Source organism: Augochlora pura, chromosome 10 (assembly GCF_028453695.1).
Source record: "Augochlora pura isolate Apur16 chromosome 10, APUR_v2.2.1, whole genome shotgun sequence".
In the NCBI taxonomy this organism is placed as follows: Eukaryota; Metazoa; Arthropoda; class Insecta; order Hymenoptera; family Halictidae; genus Augochlora; species Augochlora pura.
Window position 1 is genome coordinate 24,558,761 of NC_135781.1, and position 26,836 is coordinate 24,585,596.

General features: G+C 45.0%; 1 protein-coding gene across 3 annotated transcripts; it reads right to left on the minus strand.

Moving 5' to 3' along the window:
* Nucleotides 1-68: 68 nt before the first annotated feature.
* Nucleotides 69-25,088, minus strand: LOC144475921 (serine/threonine-protein kinase 32A). 3 transcript variants are annotated; one of them, XR_013494938.1, is made up of 11 exons: nucleotides 24,812-25,088; nucleotides 15,308-16,426; nucleotides 13,722-13,777; nucleotides 11,841-12,009; nucleotides 10,088-10,285; nucleotides 3,647-3,736; nucleotides 2,808-2,974; nucleotides 2,403-2,683; nucleotides 1,697-1,918; nucleotides 1,036-1,471; nucleotides 69-846 (listed from the first exon to the last, which is right to left on the minus strand). XR_013494938.1 is itself a non-coding variant. In XM_078192342.1 (11 exons), the coding sequence occupies exons 3-11, from the start codon at nucleotides 15,354-15,356 to the stop codon at nucleotides 1,306-1,308; spliced, it is 1,398 nt and encodes a 465-aa protein (XP_078048468.1). In that variant the 5' UTR covers nucleotides 15,357-15,967; nucleotides 16,048-16,426; nucleotides 24,812-25,088; the 3' UTR covers nucleotides 69-1,305. The 3 variants fall into 3 exon arrangements, 2 of the variants coding, with proteins under 2 accessions (XP_078048468.1, XP_078048467.1); XM_078192342.1 differs by having other exon boundaries at nucleotides 69-1,471; nucleotides 15,308-15,967; nucleotides 16,048-16,426; XM_078192341.1 differs by having other exon boundaries at nucleotides 69-1,471.
* Nucleotides 25,089-26,836: the final 1,748 nt, after the last annotated feature.

The following is a 26,836-nucleotide window of genomic DNA, read 5'->3' on the forward strand; positions in this document are numbered from 1 at the left end:
GGCAGTATTTCTCAGGAACTGGAGCGAGATTAAACAGGAAGAAGCATAAAAATCTCGTCGAACTTTATTAAACTTTTTATTGTACCGAATTCGAGATAACGGGGTGTGTTACAATTGCGTAAATATTCGCGACTCTGCTCGTCGCCGAACTGCTGACGATTCCTTATTTGAGTTATACCAGTTTATGGGCGCTGCTCTATCGAGAAATTTTTCTATTACGCGCATTTGCATTTCTAGATCAGCGACGAGCAAGCAGCGCGGAAAGTTGAGAATTTTCATTTGTACCACGCGTTCCCCCGGATCTTTCCGGAAATGGAAAGATTCGAAGGGAAATCGCGCGTATCGGCCCTGCCTTCCGACTGCATTCGCATCCGTTGAAGTGCTCCCTAGAAGGGCTCTCTATTTGGTCGGGTTTGAGTTTTTCTATTCCATATATAAAAATAAACAATAGACTTTTCCTTGAGATATACACATACACAGGGTAGGAGGTAAAATAGAGATATAGCTTGTCGTCTATCTAGTATAGTGAGAAGGTGTTAGATCTGACAGGAACTCGGCTATAAAATCGTGAGAAACGGAAAGAATAGTTTTCGTCCTTGCACATCATAACCTTAGCAAAATGCAACAACGGTGTCTCATATTTTTATCATGTTATCTGTGCGCCGTATCATGTTATTGCGGCTATGCCGCTAACTCTTGATTGTGTTCGAGCGAACCGAGCATTCGCGCGTACCTGCTCGGAACCCATCCTCGTTCTTTTCGTTGTAACTGTATCAATTAGCGTCGTTTTAACCGGGTAATAAGAGTTGTCAAGAGTTTCGAAGTATCTATCAGGTGGCATTCTACCTAGAATAAAATGCAGATTACACGATACATGGTGGATACGAAATGAAAATATCGGAGACAGTCGTTCGCCGACGTAGCGGAGACGAATTGAAACAGAAAAAAAAAATATGATTTTCTACTCCTCTATTCTAGTCCTAGTGAAAGCACAAGTATCACATTGGTCCGTAACAGTCACGGAATCGAAGATACCGTTGATTGGTGTACGACAGACAGGTCCAAGCACCCAGGTAGCTAAGGTTCTTGCTGTAACTTCGTTTCCGGACAATTTTTGGTTCTGGAATCGTCAAAATTGACTTGGATAAGTCGGGTTGCCGGTGAGAAGCCCGTTCACGTGGTTGTTTGCATTGGAATGGTTTGAATGGGCCCAGATTCCGAGGACAATGCGATCCCAGCATGCTTTAGGAGCATTCTTATCAAAGAAAGGCGTGTATTTCCACATGCGATTTATTTCCTGGGGATTTAGGATGTCGAGGGCTCTGGACTGGCGTCGATGTAGTCGATGTCCGAGGAGGTCGCGGTGCTTGCACGTCTACCCTGCCGAGGGGACGAACTTATCCGAGTCTTGACGTTCGCTGTCGAGACGGATAGTCGGTTTCCGGACCGCTGCGCCGGCTGTCGTTTCGTCCTGAAAGGAGATCTCAAGTAATCATTGAGTTTAAAGCAGTAAGGATTGGTCTAAGTGAAGCAATGCCCCGACGAAACGCTCCGAGTAAATGAAGTAAAATTCTTAGAGGATTCGAGGCTTTAATCAGGGCTCTATTTAAGTCGAGATTGTCGGAAAAATAGAATCTAGACAGACATTCAGAGATAGATTTGCTGTCCCGGGAAAGTTTATAACATTCTGACTGACCTGAGTCTCTCCTCCGCACCTAGCATGGCAGTGTTCAACTCTTCCTCCCACTGTTTCTCCTTTCTCTCCCTCTCCTGCTCCCTCTCCTGCCTCTCCATTTCGCGTTCTCTGTTGTACGCGCGATACTCCGGGATGAATGCTAATCTCCTTAGATCCACGCTTGGTCCGGCGCCCTCCGCTAACGCGAGGGAGTCCTCCGGGGGGTGCTCGACTTTCAGGGATCTGGGTGAACAACAGAAAATAGCGGTAGCTCCATCCCCTCGAATCGGAAACTCAAACACGCCGAGCTAACGAGGAGCCAGCCCTTTGTACTACACCTTACGATCCTCTATTAATTTAAACCCCAATCTCGACGGCTTTCTGCACCCTTGTTCTTATCTTAAGAAAATATATCGTGAGATATCGCGGGAGCCTCTGGTTACGCGACCCTCTGCTTCGCGATAAAGAGAGGATTTCGGTGCAGTTCAGCGAACAACTGTTTCGGTAAATTTATAATCGCGGAACGATTGCTGTTTAGTTCCAACTTGGAAATTAAGTAGGCCAGTAGCATGCTATTCGAGTTTTGGAACTCCCGCCCTATCTCGCGTTCGGTCTTTCGCCGACTACTGGATTGATTTTTCGCTGTTGCTTCAATTAGCGCGGGGACAAATTAAGTCGGGAACGCGAGGGAAGACTTCTAATGAATGGAGTCGGGCTCCCCTGTCACCTCTGTTTCGCCAGGCGTTTTTTCTTCTTATGCAACGGCTTCGTCTCGATGATCATCTCCTCGAGCTCGAACGTCGGATCGCAATTAAGATGATCCTTCGGCGGTGTGAACGCCGGCTTGATTTGCTTGTTCAACACCTTCTCGAAGTCCAGGTCTCTCATTACGCTCACTTGCTTCAGCTCTTTCAGCGTTGACACTCGCGCGCCCGGCGCCACGGTTAGCAACCGATCAAGAAGATCGCGTATCGAGGAACTCCAAGCGGTAGGCGTCGGTCTTTCCTCCTGCGAAATCATCCCTTCGAATTTTAGAGTACTACGCTTCCGATAATGTCGAGTAGCGTCTCTCTGTCTAAGCAAAGGCTGATTTAAGAGCTACTATAGTTTTCGACCTACCGTCAACTCTTACCTGCAAGATTCGCAAAGCTTCTCTATGCGACGTGGTGGAGTGCAAAGGATAAGGACGTTCACCAGCGAGCGTCTCCCAGGCTAAAATCCCCAAGCTCCACCAGTCCACTGCGAAACCGTAACCGAGGACACCAAATTCCTCGCAAGAACACATGTAAATTTCTGGAGCTACGGATTAAACGGACGTTAGAGAAACCACCGACATTAGAGCTCGCTTCGAAGGCTTTGTCTCTATCCACGGTGATGCGTTTATGCAGATCTTTTCCACAACATTTACTTTCGCCTACCAAAAGAATAAGGCGGTCGTAGAGACCGCCAGAGATCGACGGGCGAAACGGTACCGAAAAAGGGTCAAGGGGCCTGCTCGAGTGCCAAAGGATTATTAAAAGGATCAAGAGGATTTAGAGATCAAAGGAATAGCAGAAGGATCAAGGAGGTTCAGAGGTCAAAGGATGCTTCAAGGGATCAGGGAGGTAGGGCCATCGCCGGGCAAGGAATAACGGAGCAGCAGGAAATCAAAATTCGGGGTAAAAGTCTAAGAAAACATTCGACGAGTTCGAAGATTTTATAGGAAATTCGTTTTGCTTGTTCTAAAAGAAGTGAACGACTTCTAGAAAATAATTCTTGTAAAGTTGGATAATCGTACATGCTTGGTAAATTATAATACGAATTTAATACAAGATGGGAACACCTTCGGATCCACTCCAACATTCACGGAATGCAATAATCGACCTAGCGCCAGGATGGATAGGAATGCATCACGACAATCAGATTTTACGGTCGGGAAGCCGTTAATGCCCCGACGCGACGGCGACTCGTAGCATCTAATTAGTTCATTACCTATGTATGGTTTTGTTCCTGACATCGATGTCGCCAATTCGCCGTACTCCAGCACCGTCGCAATATTAAAGTCCGTCACGTGCGCGTGTCCTGCACAGAACATAATATCCTCGTGTTACATAAGTCGCGCGTATTCTTCCAAGAACGATACGCAGGACTCTCGTCCTACGTTCACGAGATTTCTCGTCGAACAACGAGGAATCGATCAATTGTCAGCTGGCTATCGTTGCCGGTCGCAACATCTGTCAACTGACGTTAACGGGCGCCGTCAAGATGTCATCTGCGGAGCTACGATCAGCCGCGAGGATATCGGATATCCCATTATCCTTCTCAGCCCCGACCTCCGAACAGAATTTTAATACGACACTGGTGTTCTATTTCTACTGTGCAACGGTATAACGTTGCAGGCAGTAGAAGCAGGGGTTGGCTCTCTGAATACACCAGCAATTGCTGGTAACTCCCAGTAAGGATTGCGTCCTGATACCCTATGATCTACGACGTTTCCTCTAACGAGACAGTAACCAGCGGCATCATTTTGATATCATTCGCTCGAAATGAAGAAAATGTTCGCTTCCTCGGAAGGGAATGTTATTTCATCTTGACACACCATTAAGAAATTATGTATCGGAGACTGCTTGTTACAAATTCTGCAGTACGTATACGCCGTCATTAGTATTTTCCAATATCGAGAAAAGATAATAAGAACGCAGCGTGGTTTCCAGACGGTATTAATATGGGAGCTGCACTGCACTTTCCATGAAACTTTTAACAGGCTGGATCACGCGCTGAAAGGGTCGGGAAATGGAGGTTTTCGCGGATCGCGATGGGGAATTCTTGAGGCGAAACATGCACATTGACACCGGCCCCGTAATTTTAAATGATGCAGAAGCAATCTCGTGGTTGAAACAACTGTCCGTTAAGCACGCCGAGAAATTAGGGGTTGCTCGGTTCTCGAGGGTCCTCTGCGCCGTGCTCTCAACCCCTTTCGCTTTCTGACTCCGCTTCGATTCGATGCGACGAGACGAGACGAGACGCGACGCGACGCGACGCTCACTCTGGAATTTTTCATGAACGTTCGTATCGATCGCGATTTCAATAATCAAGAGAGTGAAACAAGAGCTTGCTGTATCGCCTCAATCGGCAGTCGATTATCAGTTCGTTTGACGTATTCTGTGATCTCGAAGCGAGGATTTCGGAAGCATCGCGAAAGGTGACACAACAGTACGCGACAAATAAATCGCAAGCTGAAAGGGAGTTCAGGAGACGAGACTCAAAGGGAAACATCGCTGAACCTTTCATGCGAAAGATTTCTTTTGCAGCTTCAAAAATGGATCTTGCCGACGCGACGGCTCGCTCAAAGGTTTCGGTGGGGCTTTTCAAGAAGCTCCTCGACGAATCAATTTTTCAGAAATTCAAAGCAAAGGGGAGCTCGCGAAGTTTCTGTTCGCGCAGAACTCGATCGAATCGCGGAGTCGCTTTATGAGCGCCTGTGTCCCATCGGAGCTGAAGAAAATAGCGCGCGTCGCGTTGAGACGACCTTTGAAACGTGGATCGTACCATATTCCCAAGGATACCTGAGCCCTAAGAAGCTCGCGGGCAAACGGTCCAAGAAAAATTCCGAATAACTCGGGGCAAGATCGAATCAGGCTTTGTTCAACGTCGGAAATGCGAGGTAGAATTCAGAAACGCGAACTGAAAACCGTCGAATTATTGATAGGCTGAGTCAGTAGTCCGGCGTATTCATCACGTGGAAAGAGAGAGGAAAATGACCGGATCTGCGGCCTGCTACGTCACCGGAATATAATGCGGCCCACCGCATTGTAGCCGTTCTTCGACCTTTGAAGAACCCATGAAAGCGGTTCTCCGTCCACGACACGTCCACTCGACGAATCCTTTCCCGCCATGCCGTTCTACGGCGGTACCGCCACTAAACGGAGCCAGTGAAATTTAATTAACACCAGTGCTGCTAATAGTGGATGCAATTTTCCGAATGCCTACGCTATCACGCTAATAGGATTAGCTTTGATAAGAGCAACCCTGTAGAATCTCGCTCATTACATTACCCCGTTTATCACGCAATCTGCAACGCGTGTCGGTGTAAATGTAAACCATATTTGCGTTTACAACCGCCAGTGATAATTGCCTTGCGGATTTTGAGGCTGGACAGAGATCGTTTGCACCGATTACGGGAAACGAAGGTAAAGGGGAATTAATGCAACTGCAGTAAAACTCCATTTATGTGAACTCGTCGGGAAACAAACAGTTCGCATGACTAGGTAGTTGAATTCTCCTCAATTGTTCTTCAGTTTTTAAACAAAAATGAACAACTTCGGAAGAGTAGATACAATTATTCGAGCCTAGCAGCTGGTTTTTATAGTTGCCGATTATCAACAGCTATAAAAACGAGCTATGAGGTTTGAATAATCATATCCCCTCTTTTCAAGTTATTTGTTTCAGTTTAAAAATTGAAGGACAATTAGGGAGAATTTACTGTAGCGGTAGTCGACCAACTGTCTCCACCACTCGCAACTTAGCGATTAAATAAGTGAACTTGCTTGTTACTCCACGGATCACAGCAGTAGCTCAGAGCCTATCATGTAATTGGCTTTCGTATAATTGGAGCGACGTACATCGCTAATTCAGATAATAGGAGCTTATATAGGATTTATAAAACTGGGCATTAACGAAAATTTCATTCGCATAAATGGAGTTCTACCGTAACATATATTCAGAGAGAATTTACGAGCGCAAATGCAGGGAAGATAGATCGCAAATAACATGCAGTCACTGCTTAAACATCATCTGCAGTAGCAAACGAAATGTTTCTCCTTCTCGCGAGACCCATATAAAATACCATTAACATTTTCAAAGTGCTGCACCCCCTGTGGCCGTTTGTGTGCATTAATCCTAATCGGTCGCGCGTAATTTCCGTCGATGGAACATGAAGTGAAAACGAGAAACGAGAATTTATTCGAACTGCAAGTATCCTTTCGCAAAGCAAACAAACAAATTAATTAACCGACGGGATAGGAATCGGAGGAGTTTATCCGACCGCGCGATTCCGAAAACGAAGCCGCTGATCTTGGTAATTGGATCTCGCAAAAATTCCTGCGAGTAGATTGGAAATTTGTGCAAATATCCGCAAAGAATTCGTATTCGAATAATTTTAATTGCTTCCGGAACTCCGCGGTAAGGATGGGCGCCGACGCGATGCAGCGGAGTATCGTTAATCGAATAGAATTTTAAGCCGACAATCTCGAACTCTTATTGCTATACGTGTCAAGAACACCGCCCCGCTTCCGAATAACGGCGCCGTAGAGATTTTCGAGGTTTTATGAGGATTGTACCGTGCCTTGTCGTGCCACTCGCAGATTCCAATTTTCGTGCTCCGTCCATCTCATTAAACTGTCTTACTCCCCTTATCATTCCTCGTCCTGCCTCGTTCCCTCGGCTCGAGTCGAAGCAGGGCTGTTTGCGTTTCATCCCTGAACAACGAAGCATTATGAAAGTTTCAAGGGGCCCGCGTCGACAACGACAGAATGAAAGGCGAGAGAAAGGGTGGAGAGTGTCAAGACGTCAACACACCGGGACTGAAAGTTAGTAGCGTGTGTTCGCCGTCGGAACCTTTCACAACAGTGTATCGCCGGAATTTCAGGCTGCCGCGTGAAAGAATCTTGTTGTCAACCCCTTCGTGCTCAGAGAAAGCAACCTATTGTCAAAAATCAGCCAGCTTCTTGATATTCTTTCAAAACATGGGGGTTCCTGTCGCGAAGCATTAATATTTTATTTTAATCAATATCTGCAAGTACTTCACATATTTCCACGTTGCGTCGAGATGGTACTCGTGTCGCGAAGCAAAACCATCGATGACGAAGTACAATTGCGGATTCCGATTATTTTTTTACGAAATAAATTCCGTTTGATCGCGCTGGTCGACCGTAAACTCATACTCGTGTCTCTGCACTGTAGTGCAAACGGCACGCGATCGCTCTCATTTTATTGCGATCCAGAAAAAGCTTATTTGATCCGCCGTTTCGTTTCTGCGAAACAATCGGCATCGCTTCCGGGGTACGCGACAACTGCTTCTCATCTCCAGCGCTGAATTTTACTGTCGCTCGTCGCAAACCCATAAAAACGCTATTTTTATTCGAATCGGCCAGCGACGCGCGTGTTTATTAACATTTCACTTAATTCGTGGGAAGATCGCCGACTATAAATTTTCTGGAACAACTTTACACATCGACGATTCGAAACATCAACCTGTTTTCACCAGGATCGCGAACGATCGCTCGTTGAATTATACAGAGAGAAACGACGAGCGATAAAGTAGTTCAACTGGGGCGAAGTGCGAATATTACTCCAGTCTGTGCTACAGGTAAATATTATTGATTTCCAAGCATTGCAGACACTGGCATTCCAGTGAACGTTGTCGCAGCGGAATTCATCGCGTCTCGTCGTTTTATTTCCCTATCGCGGTTTTATGTCATCCGCAAAAATATTGAATCAAACTAAATTTTCTCCAATTTTCCACCAACTTGTTAAAAAAATGAACAATTTCGGTTCGTTTTAATAGTAACCAAACTTCAACAACTGATAAAACCAGCTGCAGGGCTCGAATAATCATATCACCTCTTCCCAAATTGTTAATTTTTATATATAATCTGAGGGACAATTGGAGAAAATCCTTATTTCACTACAGGTACTGAATCATGGCCAAAAATTTAGTCAAACTTTTTCTCCTATTAAATGATTATAATTTAAAAAATTCGAATCATTGCAAATGTGAAGATAATGCTAAGGGATTAATCAAAGACGAAGGTTTTCGAAAATGGTGGTGGTTCGGGGTGTCCCTGGAAGAGCAGGAATTCGTGCACGGAATTCGAAGCGATTCTTTTTATTTTCGATCGGACTTCGACGCGATTACTCCGCGTTTAATGGCGTGCGGCAGCCCGGAAATTGCCCAGAAGGATTATCCGACGATTTCTATATAAAACCGAGATTTTACGGGCGACGTAACGTATTTGGGCGACCCAAAATTGGTGCGGTCGTAATTTGTGTAATTTACAGAATCTACCCCTTACTTCAGCTGCCTTTGCGGCCGTGTTTTAACGATATACCAGCAAACATCGTGCCGGAGTATCGCAATAGTTACGGTATCTCGCAAAATTTCCAACGACTCGGCCCGATTATTGGCCGGACAGAAGCCCGATGCACGATCGTCTACCGTTTCGAGCTCGTTAAACTGTTAACGACCGTCAACTTTCGAGGTCTTGTTCGTTGCCATGCATCGATGTTCAATCCCGGGTATTTTCGTGCACCGATCGACGGTCGTTATGATCCGCACGGACGAACCGATCCCTGAAAACGAGATTCGAAAAACTGGAACGTTTGTTCTGCCCACATCGTTTCGCGGTGTAACGACAAACGTGTTTTCGTTCCACTGCACTTTCTCTATCGACCACACACATTCAACGAGAGAAATTATTACTATTGAAAAATTTGTAACATGTTCAATATGATTAGAGGAAGTAAAGAATATTCTTCTCTGGTTCCGATTTCTTGTTATCGAAGTAGAGAAATTTTAATCGTTTCAAAACCTCGTCGTATATTTTTCAAATTCTCTTGAAACGTGAAAATTTCAATTCTTATTTAAATGAAGCAAATAGCATATTCAGAGGGTTCATTTCGAAGTCTCCTGGGATCCGAATTTATCGGTGAAATTCGTGAAAAAGGGATGACTCTTGAAACGAACGTGATGTATGCCGTCGACGGAATTGTCTTCGAACGAGTCACGAATCGTGATTCATCGGCCAGTCTTCCGACCGAAGAATTCGCGGGAACGAATGGCGCGGATTACACGGTTCGGTGACCGGAAGCTACGTCGATTCGAACCTCCGAAATTTTCCTCGGTAAGGACAACAATGGTTCTCGACGGATGCATTATATCCCCGCGATCGGATAAATCAATCGTTTTATTCCGGGTGAACGAATCTCCCGCGAATTTTCCGCGAGTTTTACCGGCGTTTCCGGGAAGCACGTACGGCTTACGATTACCAGGCAAGAAGAGAAAGCCGAAGAGTCTCGTTACAAGTTTTTCTTTGCGGCTTTTCGAGCGGAAATTGTGGTGCTCGTAAATACGTTAGACTGCCGATTTTTGAACCTTGTCCTACCCTCGCGCCCGAAATGGTTGGAGAAATCATATCATGGAGGGTAGACAGAAATTTAAAAGTAGTAGCGAATAAAATGATTTCGACTGCGGATTTTTATACAAGATACACATTATTTGCGTCAATTGCAATGCATAGAAGCCAAGTGTAATCTTATTTCTCTTTTCAATCATTTTAACAAGTTGTCCTTTCAACTTTTTTACTATTTCATGTTTCATCGATACATTTTTGTCGTAAATGCATGAAATTCGCAGTCTAGAAATTTTTAACTGACCTTCCTCGTCCAGAAGTATATTGTCTGGCTTGATGTCGCGATGGACGATTTTGTTGGTCTGCAGGTAGTCGAGGGCCAACGCGATTTCCGCCACGTACAGCACCACGCTTTCCTCCGTGAAAACCACTTCCTGCTGGATGTGGTAGCGCAGGTCGCCGCCGAGCAGTAGGTCCGACACCATAAACAAGTCCTCCTCGTCTAGAACAACCCAACATCAAAAATAACTTTCACACATCCTATGCAGATTAATTATTCCTCCGGACACTGTGGCGGCGCCGGTAGAGAGAATCCATTCAAAACGTTTTCTATGCAGTCATTACCTAGAGAATGTGATAATGCATTAGGTGTACAAACAAGTTTTAGTCCTCTAGCTTTAATCTATCATAAATGTTATTTTCACTACGAATATCCTTGATGTATCCTTGATGTATCCTTGATGATCATCGAATGATTAAAGCCATTTGTGCGTTTCAAAAAATAGAAATTGAACGATTAAAATTGATTTGTACATCCAACAGATTCATAGTTGCAAAACCAAGAAAATAAAGGCATTCGATCAGAGCGTACGGGGGCAATTAATGTTACCACCGATAGTTAATTTTCACAGTGTAATCTCGTGTGGTTAATATGCGGGATGGAGCAACGTGCTGTGAAATGAATTGTAAAGCGTTGAAAAGAGCGGTTAAAGAGGAAAGGGGATGAGGTGAACGTGCGTTCACGATCGCGCAAATTCTCGCTCGATCGTTATTCAAGCGTCGCGTCTAGCCGGCTTTAACGGGGGATCGAGCTTCGTACACTTCTTGCCAGTTGAGAGCCGAAAGAGAAGGCTACCGGGCATCAATTTTCGCCTGTCTTCGGAAAGCGAAGAAACTCCGGACAGACTACCGCCGAGGAACTGCGAGCCTCATTAGAAGGTGAACGTTTAAATATTCACAGTTGAATGAAAGGGGCATCCGTGCTTTTAATGGACAGAGATTTCGCGGTTAATCAAGTCGGCGAAACGAGCCGAAAATCAGCGCGCCGCGAGGATCTCAGTCGTCTTATGTTCTCGCCGAGGTGAAAGATCGATAATGCCGCCATTAATTTCATCCCCCTTCGCAGGGTTCGGCGAAGGATTCTTCCTCGACCAAATAGCAACAGGGAACTCGTCCAATTAACAGCGAGACAGATACTCCAGCCATTTTTCTGTAATCTCAGGAAAGTGCTCTATTCCGCGTGCCGGCATCCTGGGAGTCGTCCACAAATTCTGCGAACAATTCCTAAAACACTCTCTCTCTCTCTCTCTCTCTCTCTCTCTCGAGTGTATCCACTCCGAAGCTGAAAAGCACAATTTTCACGGCGGAAGTTCAAATGACTCGGTATTCGCAATTGTTCCATTGTAATCGCGGAGAATATTTCGAGTTGGAATTCTTCGACTCGCTGAAATTCGCAGCTGATAGTGGGGATGAAAGCTGTGGGGTAACGTGCTGCGAAATAGTTTTCGATTATTAAACGGCTACCAAATCAAGTAAACCGCGATATCATGCATATTAGATCCAAATCCACGGAATTAATTCAGCTGTGGCTGTTCCAGCAATCAGCCGAACTCGTTAACATTTGATTAATCTTCCCGGCTCTGTTACATTTCGGTCAACGTCACAGGCTGGAGATTGTCAAAGTCTGTTAAAAATTCAGCTTCGAATAATCATGCATTCAGCGAGATGGATGCCGGCCCTGCGCGAATTTCATAACAAGCCGAATGAAAAAGTCTCACCTTGGAAGCTGAACCACAGGTTAACGAGACAGGGGTGTTCGAGCTGCGAGAGGATCTCGACTTCCCTAGCGACGTTCTTCAAAGCGCCCCTCTCCGCGCACTCGCCCTTGTGGACGTACTTCATCGCGTACATGTTCCCGGCGCGATCTCGCTTCTGCACTATGCACACCTATTAAGAAATAATGAATAGCTCGTTAGCCGGCGAATGGGAGATGAATGATGAGTGGCCACCGCGGCGCACCAGGGGTAATTAGCCGTTGTTCGGTTCGGAAACGAAGTGCACGCGAATGTTGCAAGATGCGAGTCCCGGGACGGTCGAATTCCGGCCGGTAACGAACGCCTCGCCGCGCCTCGTCGGTGAATTATGAACGGGACCGCGGTTCAATGCAACTAGGGTGCGACGGGGAAAGGCTTTTTTCCCCAGCATTCGGGTCATTAACGATCGGGGGTGAGTTATGGGAAAGCCGGGAGGGCACGAATATTTTTCGAACGTCAAATTCCGCGACACACGGGTTGAAATACGGCGCCGGTCGAAGATAAGAGCTGCGAATTTTCAGATTCGTATTTGGGACGCGGACAGATGGGGGCTGAGTTAGGAGACAAGTAGCAGACGGAAATGTAGTTGACTGTTTCCCGCGAAATGCGGTACGCTCGTTCGCAGTTTGAAATGGCGGAACGAAAGGTAGAATTTTTCTGATTTGTATTCTGCGCGTCTGAGCAAGGAAATAGAGATTCCAAGAGTCAAATTGGCCATCCCTCAAGTGTCGGACATGTTTGCATGGTTTAAGAGTAGACCGAGGCGCAACTTGGAAACAAAAGCTGGAGATTTTCTGACTCGCGTGTGGGACGTTAATGGGTGGAGGGTGAATAATGGGGAAGGCTGCAGGCAAGTGGGTGGCGGACTATTTTTCAGCAGCGAGATATACTTTCCGCGCACGCTTGAAAAGAACGCGGTGTAACTTGGAGATAATGAAAGATAGTAGTTTTTAGATGCACACTCAGTTAATGGCCGGGGAACGAGTTATGGCAGAAAGTTCGCCGGGAGGGTTGCTTTCCAAGGTAGAAGCAACCCGCTATCCGTGGATCGAAGCTGAACAATATACGTTTCGTAGGCAACGGGAACTCCTGAACTCGTTTCGTATTTTGACGAATTTATTTATATCCGACGCAACTTAACCAATGCGAACGAACATTCCATTACATTTTGCAGTGTTGTAAAACTAGTTCAAATTTTTTGGCGCAGTTGATCGTGGGTTAATTACGAAATTGTTCCACGAGAGTAATTAGCTTTCTCGTTGGGGAAAGGGGCTTCGCGCACCCAGGATTTAATTAAACTTTGTAAATAACGGTAATTAAACGTCGAAAAACTGATGCATAATTTGGAAAAATTTAAATTCTACAATATGCATATTTAAATACAAATGCGGGACATCGTTATGCATATGAAATTAATTACGTGAAATTTCGTGGGCACAGCTGGACATTCGTACATTTAATAAATGCGACTGGATGGTAATCAACTTTCCTGATAACATTACGGCCACACCGCCGATCGTCGTCGACGACCAACGTGTTACCAATTAATTAAATTAATATTATTACTTAACACAGCGTCGAGAACAGTTTCCCGGGTCATTATTCGCGCACCGTGCTCGGCACTGGTGTTCGGGGTAACCTAATTTCGAGGTGATAGTAAAGCAATAGTAAAACAAATTAGTCAATCTCTTATTTACCGATTTTAAGGAGGATCGGTTCCATTAACGTTAAATGGGTATATCGCAAGCCAGTAATTAAACCGGATGAGTACAATGATATTATAGTCCCAAAAGAATGCGGCGTGCTTGATTAAAGGGAGTATAATTAACAGTTTATCTCTCGTACCTTGCCGAAGCTTCCCTTTCCGATAGCACGCAGGATTTGAAAGTGATCGAAGTTCACTGCAACATAAAATATCGTCGTTACATCTGTTACATTCATTTATGTTTACCACCAACAGCAGCAATAAAGAATGGCTTTTATTGTACGCGGAGATTAATCCTCCACCAGCAATCTCGGTCTTCAAGCGGTCACCAAAATTTTTATACTTTTTTTGCAGACTGACAAGACGTCTAATTGACTTGTGCCATCACATGAAGGTTCAAGTATCTAAGCGAAGTATCCGAACCATCTGTTCCTCCACCTAAAGAGTACTCTAGAATTTTGTCAAATTTTTTGAAAACCTAGAGAAATACATAAAACAAAAGTCTTGGAAGATATAGGTTACCGGTCTCATTAGTAAAAGTATAATTTGCCAGCGGAGGGTTACCTCATGTTGTGAACGAACTAGAGATTCCAAAACTGGGACGGGCCTTTGCGTAAAATATTCATGCGAAACTAATAACTAGCGAGCTTCGATGGAATCAATTAAACGATCGACCAGACAGTATTCAATTTCCCGCGGTAGAAACAATGGAATGATTTGAAAGGGGATGACGGATGGCGCGCGGTCTCTCGATTGTCTCTCACAAAGGATCAATTAATGGGAAGCTGGCAGATGAAACGCGGTAGCGACGCGCGCGTTTACGCGAGCTCCCGTAAACTCGTCGGATCGGTAAACTCGTGACGGAACCAGGACCGCGGAAGTTTATCGCCGTCGCAGTCGGGTCGACGCGGATGCAATGTGCCTGCCCGTAAAATCGGTTCTACGTAGTCTGTCAACCGATATTCAAAGACTAATCTTTGGCCGACGTCGCCGAGACGCCGAGAACTTGGAGCACTTCCAAGCATCGGAGACATGTGTTCACGAACGATCGCTCGTACCGATCGCAAACACTTGACGCGCGGAGGACATAATTAGCGCGCTACATGCGGTGAGCAACAATTTCTGCGACTGTAACCACGTGTACGAGGCACAAAAGCATCTACGATCGTTTCCCGAAATTCGATAACGAGCACGTACATTGCTCGAACATGATAGTTCAAGCCACGATACTACGTCTAATAAATAATTCGCACAAAGAGATGTCTTCGTCTTTTTATCTCTTTGGTATCGAATCGTTGGATACTGATTAGGTACTTTTCACCACAGGTTAGAATTCCATTGCAAGACTTAGAAAAAAAGGAGTAAAGAGCTACTATGATCCGGGAAAACAGAAATTAGGCTCTTCTCTTATAGCGTGGAAATCGCGAGCAAAGATACCACACGCATCTGAGGGGTCTGCGCAAAGATTGCGACACTCTCAAGGGACTCAGCGCCTCCAGAATTCAACTTTTAGCAGACAATGCCGAACGAACGTGTAAACCGTGAGCGACGAAGTCGGGTCAATTTAGATTATCTAGGAACGAAGTCCCGGAACGAATCTAACTTCACGGCCGCTGGCCTCTAAAGGTTAGGGAGTGTCTTCTTTTCAAGGAGAACCGTGGAGATCGAGAACAATCCCATTCACCCAGAATTTTTCGTCGTCGTTGGCAGAAACTAAGCTACTCACCTTCTTCACCAGGGGTAGGCAGGTTCCGAGTTGACTGGATGGCACCCATTTTTGCCACTCAATGGATCCGGATACGTGACGAGAGAGCCGGTGGTGGCCGATGTAACGCGTAGCCGAGCAGTACTTTTGTCGAGCCGGGGATAGACAGCCACTCGGAAATCTCATGCTTCCACCACTTCGCGGCGCGGATACTCATCGAAGAGAGCGTGAGCGAGTGCCTCTCTCATCCGAGCGAGGCTTCGAGGCTTGCCCTTGTTTGTACCGTTCCGTGCCCCGGCTACTTAATCTTTATCTATCTGACCATGCTCTTCCCGCCTGTGCCGCCACCACCGTTAAGAGATCTCTATCCGAAGGCTACCGGATTTTTCCTCGCGAAGACTTCCCTCCTTCTCGGCCCTTCCGGCTGTTTACCTTTCCCCCTTGTCCTCGGATCGATCACTGCGCTCCCGGAGCCCTTCGCTTCTGTATTAGGCCGACTTCTCTCGCGAGAAACTTTCAGACAGTTCGCGAGATCTCGCCACAGGGCCTAGCAAACCCTCGACCTTTTCCATCCGCCGCTGGACCTCTGCTCTCGTTAATATTTCACCTGCCAGGGAACATCCTCATACCGCTTTTTCTTCAACACGATCTGTGCTGACTTCTCCGCCCAAGTTTGTTATACTACGGATACCGTTCCCTTTAGAAACCCTTACAAATGGGTGTTTCCCCCTTTTTCAGCAAGTTTGAAGATCCGTTTTTACCTCGCCCACGTCACCGATGTTTCCGACGGCTGAGTAATAGTTGAGAAACAGCATTGATTCGGTCCCCAATCGATCCCGGCCGGTTCCAGCTGTCGCGTTAATTATCGTCACGCCGATTCTCGAATTAATTAATCCCAGTGCGTGGCGCTAATTCGCGGGATGACGGCAAACCGAACCGCCCGGTCGTTCCTCGTTGACGTCGTAAGTGTCGCAACGCTATCGCCGATCCGTTCACCGGCCTGTTGGCCGAGCAGCAACGTGGCTGTCGCGCGGATCGTCTGCTGTTAATTAATCGGCTGATTGGGAACATTCAAGCGATCGGTCCAACCAATTGAAATTGTTCGACGCGATGTTCTCAGGCGGGGACAGCGGCTACGATCTGTAAACAGACGTTAGTTGTGAATTATTCATACCGCAGTGTTTTGGGATGCATGATATTATTCACCGATATAACGATTGTTATAGTTTCGTCACAATTTCTCCTCCAACACCTTGAATTTCACGAGAAATTCGATCCAGATAGAAAAATCGCAAAAACTTTCACTAGCCTAACGGGAGACGCTACGTAAACACCGCCTTCGTAAACACAATATCCTGTTACAACGTTATACACACGTGAACGTGTCCAAACAACGTTCTAGCGTGATACCAGTTACCGCACCGCTTCGCCTGGACACTTCAATTTATTTTGTAAAATACAGGCTGAAAGAAAATTTTAGCTACGCAACGGCGTGAACCTTGCATGGCAATGTCTGTTTCTATTCCGACGCCTCGTTTCACAGTCTCCAATTTCTCAACTACTGAAACCAACATTCGGATAACCGACGTTCTACCGTAAATGGAGCTTATGTTTATGCTCGTTCGGTCGCAGACGAGAAGTCCCCGTAAAACTACGCTAGTAGTCCGGGTGTATTTGCATCGCGAGAAACGCATTCGCTGGAAACTTTTGTATCCGCTTGAAAGACTGCTTCCGCGTTCTGCACTCGCTTCGGATAACCGGCTTTTCCGACGAAGCCGAGGGTGCAACACTGAAAAAGGTACTGTAAGGGGCTTCCTTTTTCGTGCCGGGTGCACGCGATCCTCTGCGAATACTCCTTGAATCCACCTCGGATCCACCTGGAATCCACCTTGAATCCTCCTCGAATTCTCCTCGACCGCGAGCAGCAAACTTTACCCCCCCCCCCCTCGTTAACTTCGGCGAGGAGCCGTAAAGCCGTCGGATTCATAAATCTTCCGGCTAATCGCTGGTCCGCTCGCGTGATTCCCTTCTAGTACCTTGTCTCGATTCCTTTCCCCCTCTTTCCATTACTTTCTCAGCGCCTCCGGCACTCCAGGTAATTGGAACCGAGCCCCAGATCATTCGGAAAATTAGGAAACGCCTCGGCCCTTTCAGTTTTTCTGTGCAAGATGCTTCCTTTGTTCGCTTCGCGGTACCGCGAACCCGTTCGGCACGAGTCAGTGGCATCGACGTAAACGCGACGGCAGAACTTTGGCCACGTTGGATGTCATTATCACCGTCTGCGAGAATTTCACCTGAACAGGCTGGTGCTCTGTCTCCTTCCCTTTGATTCAACGACTTGCTGCGAGCAGAAGTTCCGACAGCGAAGAGTAAGTATCTGGTCTTCTGCTTTCCGAGCTGATTTTGTTCTTTTCCTCTGTTCAACGTTAATCCGTTTCAATCATAAACTTTTCCACGCAGTAACTTTCCAGCGCTTTCCACAAATAATTGCGGATAACGAGAAAAAAGTGTCGTGCAGTTCTTTCTATTGATGTACTTTGGATTTTATGTCTAGCATTTACTAATAACTCCCATATTATTTCCACGCTTTGACTGTTCCGTCGCCATGTGTGGGAATTTTAATTTTAATCTGATTCAACCTACTTCATATTTTAAATTTGTGACAATTATTTGTCGCGGACAATTAAAGTGTTAAACGTCTTTATCACTAATAATTTTCTTAGTGGTAAAATACAATTTAGAACCTGTTTCTCTATAGAAACAATAAATAATAGCGAAACAAGTAACTTACATTCAGAATTACTCAACGCGAGTTTTGCTCAATAGAATTTTTCTCCTCGATACAAAATCAATGATCGCCGCTGGAAACTTTGATCTCTGACATGAGCGATGGTTTCTAGAGGAGTGGCCCATTTCTCTAATCCCGAGAGAAGATAGACAGAAATAAAGGTAGTAATCGCGTTTCTCGGATATCGCGCCAGGTGACAAGGCGGGACACCTGCCGACAGGGGGATTCCTGAGAAGAAATCATAATCCGTCAGGTCTCGTTGCTTGTCCCATCTGTCACGGCCGGGCGAAACAGTAGCTCACTGCAGCCGAAACATTTCGCCCCTGGGGAAAAACAAAAGCGTCGGGCGCGATAGAGGTGGCCGACGGTAGTTATGGTACAAGTCAGTCGATAAATTCTTGTTTATCGGTACAATGAACGCGGACGTACGTGACACGTAGGCAGTTCGATTAAATATTAGCGTGGGGGAGCGGTGGTTCAAAAGAAACTGCGTCGATTCGGGAATGTTATGACAGCGGAATTGTGACTGCAGCTGACGGGTCAAGTGCGAGAGGCTGCTTCCGGGACGGAGAGGGTGCTCCACTAAATTTCCAGTGGCCTTTGATCGAGATGCTTCGATACATGCGCGTAGATGGTCCAATAAAAACTACTATTGAACTTCGTTTATCGCGTCGGTTCTACCAGAAAATTGTTTCCACTCCTCGATTCTGGAACGCTTCACCCTTCGGGAAATGTCGTGACTGGGTCGCGGTGATCGGTTTGACACCCCTAAACCATCGGTATAGTAATCCTAGTATCTTTTGTACTTCTTTAATGTTTAAACTTCAGAGATTGACCAATGTAACTGTAGATTTTATCACGTTCTTTTTCTTGATTTTATTTCTTCTTCACTCATATTTTCTTCTTTCTCCTTCTTTCTCTCCGTATCTTATTCGTAAGTTGTTGGTGATTTACATTGCTAATACCTCCGTAGCTAGTTCAACAGCCTAGTAATAAATAAACAAAAAAGGTTGCTAATGAGTCGAACGATTTCTTAGAGTAATTAAGAATGAAAAGTAATCCGATTGGCGTAATTGAAGAACAATAAATCTTCGAAGGAGGGTGAATGGGGCACCTTCAAAAGTAAGGCAACACTCGGTGAAAGACAAAGCTCTAACAAAAACAGAGTCAAGTGGCATCACAAGTTGTTTCATCGCGAGAAGGTGCCCAGTGCACACCGCAGCGCGCACTTCCGGTTTTCTTGGAATCGATATTCGCTCGTGAGAGCTCATTGTCGTTTCTCGACACCGTTCTTTCCTCTATGCCGTGTTGGTTGCGGCGCGGAATTAGTATTCGTCGTTAACGTCGTTACAAACCGGCGTAATAATCATTCGTCGCTGTTACACTTCCGGCTTCGACCCGACCGCGTTGTTGCGTTCTGGCGAATCATTGTTTTTCCGCATTAATATTTATCGTTATTATGAGCCTGTCTTCATTCCGGCCAGTTATTAATTGCGACCATTATTCTTCGGCTACCCCGCGGTTATCGCTGTCGTCCAGCTTCATGGTGTTTTTCGACGCTGCATGCGCTCTTATTGTCGGTCAATATCATTATAAATTTCCTCACCGGGACCGCCGGCAAATTCATGGTCCATTAATTCCTAATTAAACATTTAATCACAGCGATATTAATTCACCGTCCCGCGAGCGACGAAGTTCAATTTCCAGTGGACTAGTTTAAAGGGACCCGGCCGTTTATCACTCCACGTAGAACGTGTTACTTAAAACCAATTTTTGCGGTTCTCTTTTGTTAGTCGTCCCGGGTTTCGAATATCCTACGTCGTTTTCGCAGCAACGAACGATATTTGTATTTCACGCACGATAATAAATTTCGGCTCGCTGCCGGATTTTTTAGGAATTTTTGGTAAACGCGTTGAACACGCGTTAGCGTCGGAACGTATTTTGATTACCTTGTTGCAAGCTTGTTATCTCTCTAGCAAGAAATCCAATATCCTAAATTCGTTTTTGGAAATTCTGCATCCAGGTAAAATACACACGGTGAAAACATAACATGTTTAACCTTTAACCAGTTAGTTGTTTCCGACGAGTCTATTTGACACAAAGAAATGGTAATGGCTTTCGTTGCGTCGAATATTCTCGTTATACGTAAAAAATATTTACAATTTATTGTTAAAATTACAATTTTAGTGGAAACCAACGTGTGTACGTAAATTTGAAAAATTTTCGAATATTTTTAGGTCAAGGCGAAATATAACGAACGATTAAAAAGATATAAATAATTATTATGAAAAAGCTGTATGCAGTTTGATCAAATAGTTGTTCCTTCCTTTGTGAAACGTTTTTAAGTACACACTTTTCAAAGAGGTCGCAATAGCTGACCGGTTAAAATAGATCTATATTGAAACCGTTAATATTTTCGTTATTCATTTCCGCGACCGTGGATGCCGAACGAGATTTTAAACAAAGCTACGTTTCCATTTTATTTAACGATAATAATAGATCACTTTGTTATTGGAAACCGGTATACCTGGGAATATCGCGAAATTCTCGCGAATAAAATTCAAATTCGTGGACTGGATGTGCACAATGTTACATTTACACGGGGTTCGCGGTCGATGTATCGATGATCGATAAAGACAGGGGTGGATTCTCTATCAAGATTCGGCTCGTTTCCGCTTTTCCTTCGTTTCATGTCTTTCATCGTGGTCGGATCAGTTTGTGCCTCCTTTCTCCCGCGAAAAGCCAACATGAAACAGTGCTCTGTTGCGGAGAACAGGAGCCTCGGATCGCTATAAACAAACTCCTTGGTTACAAAGGAATGCCAATAACAAGCCACTGGTTTACGTCGACCTTCACTTCATGTTCTTCGCTGGTACCAAACTTACTAGAACATTGAAAAGACTATACAGAGGCTACTTAACACTAAATCCATAGCGCGGGACAGGACGACCGATCTCCCCTATTTTTGTTTTCAAATTTTTTTTCTGTGAAGTGTTTTTACAAATTGCTCCGAAATGATGAAACAGTATCGCCATTCCAATGTCGCAATTAACGTTAGTTACTTTTCAAGCTCGGTCGGTTTAAGCCGACAATACGGTCAATTCTTACAGCTTTTCGCACGCCACGTTTGGTACGCCGTATACAAAACGCTCGGTAAATTGCACTCGTTTGCAGGCGTTCTATACAAATACGTTTACAGGCGTTCTATACAACCGCGTTTTGTACACCGCGTTGTATTCGTTGTTACATGAATAGCAACGTTTCACCAGCGTTTTGTAAGCTGCGTTCAGGAAGCATTTCAGTATAAAAATGGACCCTATACCGACAGGGCGTGAATTTCTGCTCTATGGGTATTATTAAAGAAAAGAACACGGAATCGTCGTTGGTGGTTACGTCGATTTAACAGCGTAGACCTCCAAATAGGAGAATACGAAACGATCGTGCAGTCACGGTCTTTTAGTGTTTACACTGAGGAAGCTCGATGATTTTCTCACGGTAATTTTGGTAGGTCGAAAGTTTCTCTGGTTGGTAGCACGGTAGTGAAGCCGGTATTTACAGGGGGTTTACATCGCGGCTCCTGCGAGATGTAACGCGACGGCTGTTTGACGCCGATAAATGTATAATACGTCCTATTCGTGGTGGAAATCCCATTTCGGTCTATATCTTCGCGCGGAAAAGCGCGGGTGTTATGTTATAAGAGTAATATAAGAGAGATGTTATAAGTGCAATATCTTTGCGTCGCGGTGCATTACAGCCGCGGCCGTAAAATGTTGAACAGTATTTAACGACGATGCCGAGGCGGAAAGGAAGATGACGGCCAGCGGGACAAAGAGAGACAGATAAGGAAGATCCGACGCTACGGGCGGATTCGAATACGTATAGACATTTTTCTTTAGCGTGATATCGCGGTCCGCGGGCAGAAGGAAAAAAAAGTAGGGAAAATCGATGGTATACTGTCGCGGTCCAACTAGCTTGACGTGAAATGAACCATGAACAGTACGACGAACACACACCGTCAGTAAACTGGCGCGACTGCGGTGTTCGTGCGAGCACGCCAGAACCCGACGCGACGGAATAAAATATATTATTAGCTCTGCGGGCGACAAATGGTCGGCCATTACTTGTTCCGTGAATTTTATTCGCCGCGTTGTGTACTGCAATATTAAGCCGAGCCATAAATTAGTCCGTTACTTTCATATTAATTTTTAAAGCGACCGAAGCTACTCGATTTATCTTCCCAATACATCATTTGTTATCCGTCTCGCTATTCGATTGGCGAAACTTGTCCAAAATATGGCGAATTATTTGCGATTTTACAACGATGCAACATTTCATTTTCCTTTCTTCGTTATTACTATTATTACTATTATTGTCCTACGAATTGGCGGAACAAAAAAAGCATTAGCAATCGTAGAACCTCGGAAGACGTGATCAGTTGATTAATGAGATTATAACATAAACAATAGATCTGCTGTTGAGAGGGTCTGCTTTGTGTTTTCCTCATACTATCTTTATTCCATTTTATTTGTACCTTCGTTGGTACTAATGGATTTCATCTGTCGTATATAATAAGTAACAATAACGAAAAGATCGAGAAACGTTGTTACGTATTTTATGACTTGTAGTCGCTGCAGAAATTCTTCGAGAGCTTTCTGTAAACTCAGGCAGGTGGAAATAGCCGGGAGTGTTCCAATAAGGCTCTCTGTTTGTTTGCAGTATGAAACTTGAAATTAAAAGAAGCCAGAGGAAGAGAGAGAGAGAAAGAGAGAGAGAGAGAGAGAGAGAGAGCTGTTCCGAATTTAAACGATTCGACAGTCTTATTAAATATCGAAGAAATAAAATTTTTTATACCCAAAGTTTCTGCGGGATAAGAAAGAAACGTAATACGTCGAACCGAAGGAACTGCACATTTTACCGCTTCTTTAACGCTGTGATTTATGATTTCCGATTCATATAGTTTGCTCCCCGGATTTTCTTTGCTACGCGCAGTAATCATATTCTGGATTAAATCAGTGCTACTCTTTGAACACCATCGGTTCGCAGAAGTATGAGTAATGGCTTGTTGTTTCTGGTTTACACCTCGTTATTCGTCGACTCAAGAAACAAAAGGATCTATATCACCTCGAGTTAATAGAAGAATCGTTTTCGATCGCGAAATATCTAACGCTAGAGAATTTTAGCACGCCAGCGCGAAAATAGACGTCCATTGTGCAACGAAGGCATTTCCAAAGAGAGTTTACATCGATCAAGAAACGAACTACGCGCGAATTGCGCGCACAGTGTGAATCGAGTTATGCTCAAAGCCCAGCGACGGGCTTTACAGCGTTATACATAATTTCCAACGCGTAGGTCTTGTATTGAGCTCGTCGAGCCGGAAGTTTTATTATTTGGCGAAGTTGATTGAATTTATAGAACGGAAACGGATCACTTTAACTTTGATTTATATCATCGAGTTCGAATGATCTCCACACTCTTTTCAGAGGATCTCTAATTTAACGATTTACGAAAGATCGATTGTCTGTCGAGTATGTGAATGTAATATTGTTCATTTAATAATCGATAAGAAAATCGAGGAGTTCACCATGTTCCAAACACGTCAATTTTCAACGGTTCTAAACGGCGAATATGCTCTTTCCTCAAGTAACAACTTTAAGATCGGAAAGTTCGCCCAAAGTCAACTTTATAGTCGGTGTAAGCGATATAGTTCGCTTCGTGGGACCTACGGAGCGAAGTTTGAAATTCTGCTTGAAATGATAGAGTAATCGAGGCTAACATCAAAATGAAAATTCTTTTTGCAGTGTACGTTATCGGACAAATATCAAGATAGCTTTTTCTGGATCGACGGCGATTCCAATAAACCAGCGAGTTCGTTGACACAGCGACTCCATACCCAACTAACGCGAAGAGAGCAGTGGTTATTCCTGTTCTTGGCAATTCGGATCAAACAATCGCAACAAACACATGTATTCACTGAAACCTCCACGTTGACGCATCCCGGCACATGTAATCGCAGTTATCAAACTTTAGTAATATCGCTCGTAGTAGAATTAAAATGCTGTAACTACGAGTTTTTCACTCGACAGTACTTTGGTAAATTTGTACAGAATTTTTCATGGATTCCACATGTATGAAATGAGTACCCGCGATTATGATTGTTTATAGTATTAAAACCGAAACTGCCGGCAGCTACAACTGACCCATTTCAGACTTGTGGTTTCGCAGCCCGTAAAGCCGTAAAAGCCCGCGAGAATTTGCTTGGTAAAATATTGCAATGCGAGTTAATTGTAGTTTTAACGTATCTATTTGATTACATATTTCAATCCGTTATATTGTTTGACACTTGCAACACAGATTTAACTCGTTGCCATATTTCGTCGAGTCTGATGCGTGAAGAAGATTTTTTACTAATAACCTGTTAGATACGGATGTTATTCTGTTCTTTTAAAGCGGAATTCAGATCGATATTCCAGTTAATGTAGGTACACAATAAATACACAATTCTTTATCTTAAAAATATGGTTACAATCGAGAAGCTTTTACTTGTTAATTATGAAAAAGATTGTATGGCAATTGGTTAATATTGTCAAGAAACGTGCATCGAGAAAATTCTCGCGAAGCAAATTTCCCACAACACTATACATCTACTTTTCGCTAATCGAATTTATGCAAATTCAACGAGCTTGTTAGGCTGATTCGACGACCGATCGTGATCGATAAATGTTACACGATGCACCTACCATGAGCCCACTTTCACCGGTCGATCGTTCTCCAAGCAAAGGGACGAGATCGACGAGACGGCGGCGCAATGATCAGGATCTGCACGATCCATTCAACGTTTCGTTGGATCGCTCGTGGCCCCGTGGATCCTGGCGCGATCGAGCATGACACGAGCCGGCGTGGCGCGTCGCGACGCGGACGGATGACAGCGGATGTTCGCTGGATGTTCCGATCGCGCACGGATGTTCGCGTGTTGCAGCGGTCGCGGACGCCGCACGAGTGTTGGCGTCGTTCTCGTTCCTCGGTTCAACGGAACGACAACGCTCGTGCTCTCGAGTATGCGATATTCCGCTCGGCGTCTGCGCCTCGCCGTGACGCCGGGACGTCGGGCGTCGGTGCCCAGTGCTCGCTTTCGACGCGTGCCGCCTCTGTCTGGATCCTCGTGTCCTCTGGATCTCGAACGCGCCTAATTGCGATCGCTGATTCCAAACAGAGTATTATTAGAGCTTAGTAGCTGTCAGTCAATTACAATTCCTTCTGATTGAACAACACTGCTAAAGGACGATTGCCAAAGCGATCGAATGACGTACAAAATATAATCGTCAGGCAATTATTATGAGAAAATCGTAATTAAAATCGCACGGACTTATTGATTGATCCAATACTTCGATACAGATTGGGAAAACTTCAAAAGGCTTGGGGTGTCTTTGGTCTTCATCCGTTTGTAATTCTTCTCGGGTAGCATCGTGATTGCGGTTTGGAAATTGCGTTATCTCTAAGTTCGTTAGTTCCATGCGGATAGTTTGCGTGGGAGGATACATCGTGCTTCGTTAGAAAGTACATGTAGAAGCCATCATTCTGGAAGTCGCAATGAAATTACATTGAATACACTTCATTCTTAAACACATTCGTAGTCTATTATATACTAAGCGAAGGCAGACGACGTAACTCTTGAGTAGTAGCTCGAACGTCGTTCGAGTTCGCATAATCGGTATTCGGATCATCGGCATGCCATCGTGAACCTATTGCTCGGCTTCTGCGAACGAAACTTTTCTCATCTTCGGTTTAGGGTCCTGGGTTTTTCCTCTCTGGATCGTGAGAAGATACGGTTTGCTAGGACAGCGCCTCCGTGTAGAGGAGATTATACGGGGCTTTATAGGGACGATCGCCCACGACCTTTTCCTTTATCCTTATTTTAAATCGCCCGATAGGATTTTTTTCCTCTGGCAGATATGACAAATGGGTGGTCTGAGGGCCCAAGGGCCTAGGGGCGCAAGGTCGACGGAGGATATTAACAGAAAAGGTTATTCCGTATTTGATAATTTGATCGGCCTCCCTTCATGACGGCTCGTTCACGGCGGCTCTGTTAATTCAAGACGGTGATGTTTATTCAAATCGGATATGTATGTATGCGGGGGGGTGTTGAAATCAGTGTGCGAGTTACTCCGGGGGGAATCTAATCGAAGGACGTGCCATCGATTAAGCTCAATTGAATGGTCGTTCCAGGAAATCACCATACGATTCAAATCGGCCGCGCTACAAAAATAAATTGAAACGTTCTTCGATTTTCGGCTTAACGAACGCGCAGCTCGAGAGCCCTCGGCGATGGAAACGCTCGGGAACTGAAACATTTATTTCGAAATTCTTGGACTGGATTCTCGATTGCCTTCTGTGCTAAAGAGCTTTAAAGAGACTTTCTTCTTCCCAGGCACGTTTCGAATCCGATTGTGAGATCGAACGGAAGGTAATCGAGTCGCGATCGACAATCGAATTCATTTGAGCACCACCGCTGCCGGATTCCTGGATCCGCAGGGACACCTGCATTTCTTTCGTATTTCATTTGAACAACGGCGCGGGGGTGTAAATAATTAGCCGTTGCACTTTTCTCGGCGTCGTAAACGCATCAAATTAATGTCCCGCTGTATCTTGCTCGTGATGGAACGCCTCCGCACTTCTCAACGGAGTATCGAGTTCAAGGTTTCGCGGAGAAAAATATCGCGTGCCTTATAACGAACTGGGAAAATTGATGCACGATCCGAAATCTT

What these genes read in the sequence shown, in the direction of transcription:
- LOC144475921 (XM_078192342.1), bottom strand. Translation starts at nt 15,356, where the DNA reads ATGGGTGCCATCCAGTCAACTCGGAACCTGCCTACCCCTGGTGAAGAA. An exon ending in GAAAGGGAAGCTTCGGCAAG is followed by an intron (nt 12,010 to 13,721) that starts GTACGAGAGATA and finishes ATTTCTTAATAG; the next exon opens with GTGTGCATAGTGCAGAAGCG. An exon ending in GGTGCGGAGGAGAGACTCAG is followed by an intron (nt 1,472 to 1,696) that starts GTCAGTCAGAAT and finishes ATCTCCTTTCAG; the next exon opens with GACGAAACGACAGCCGGCGC.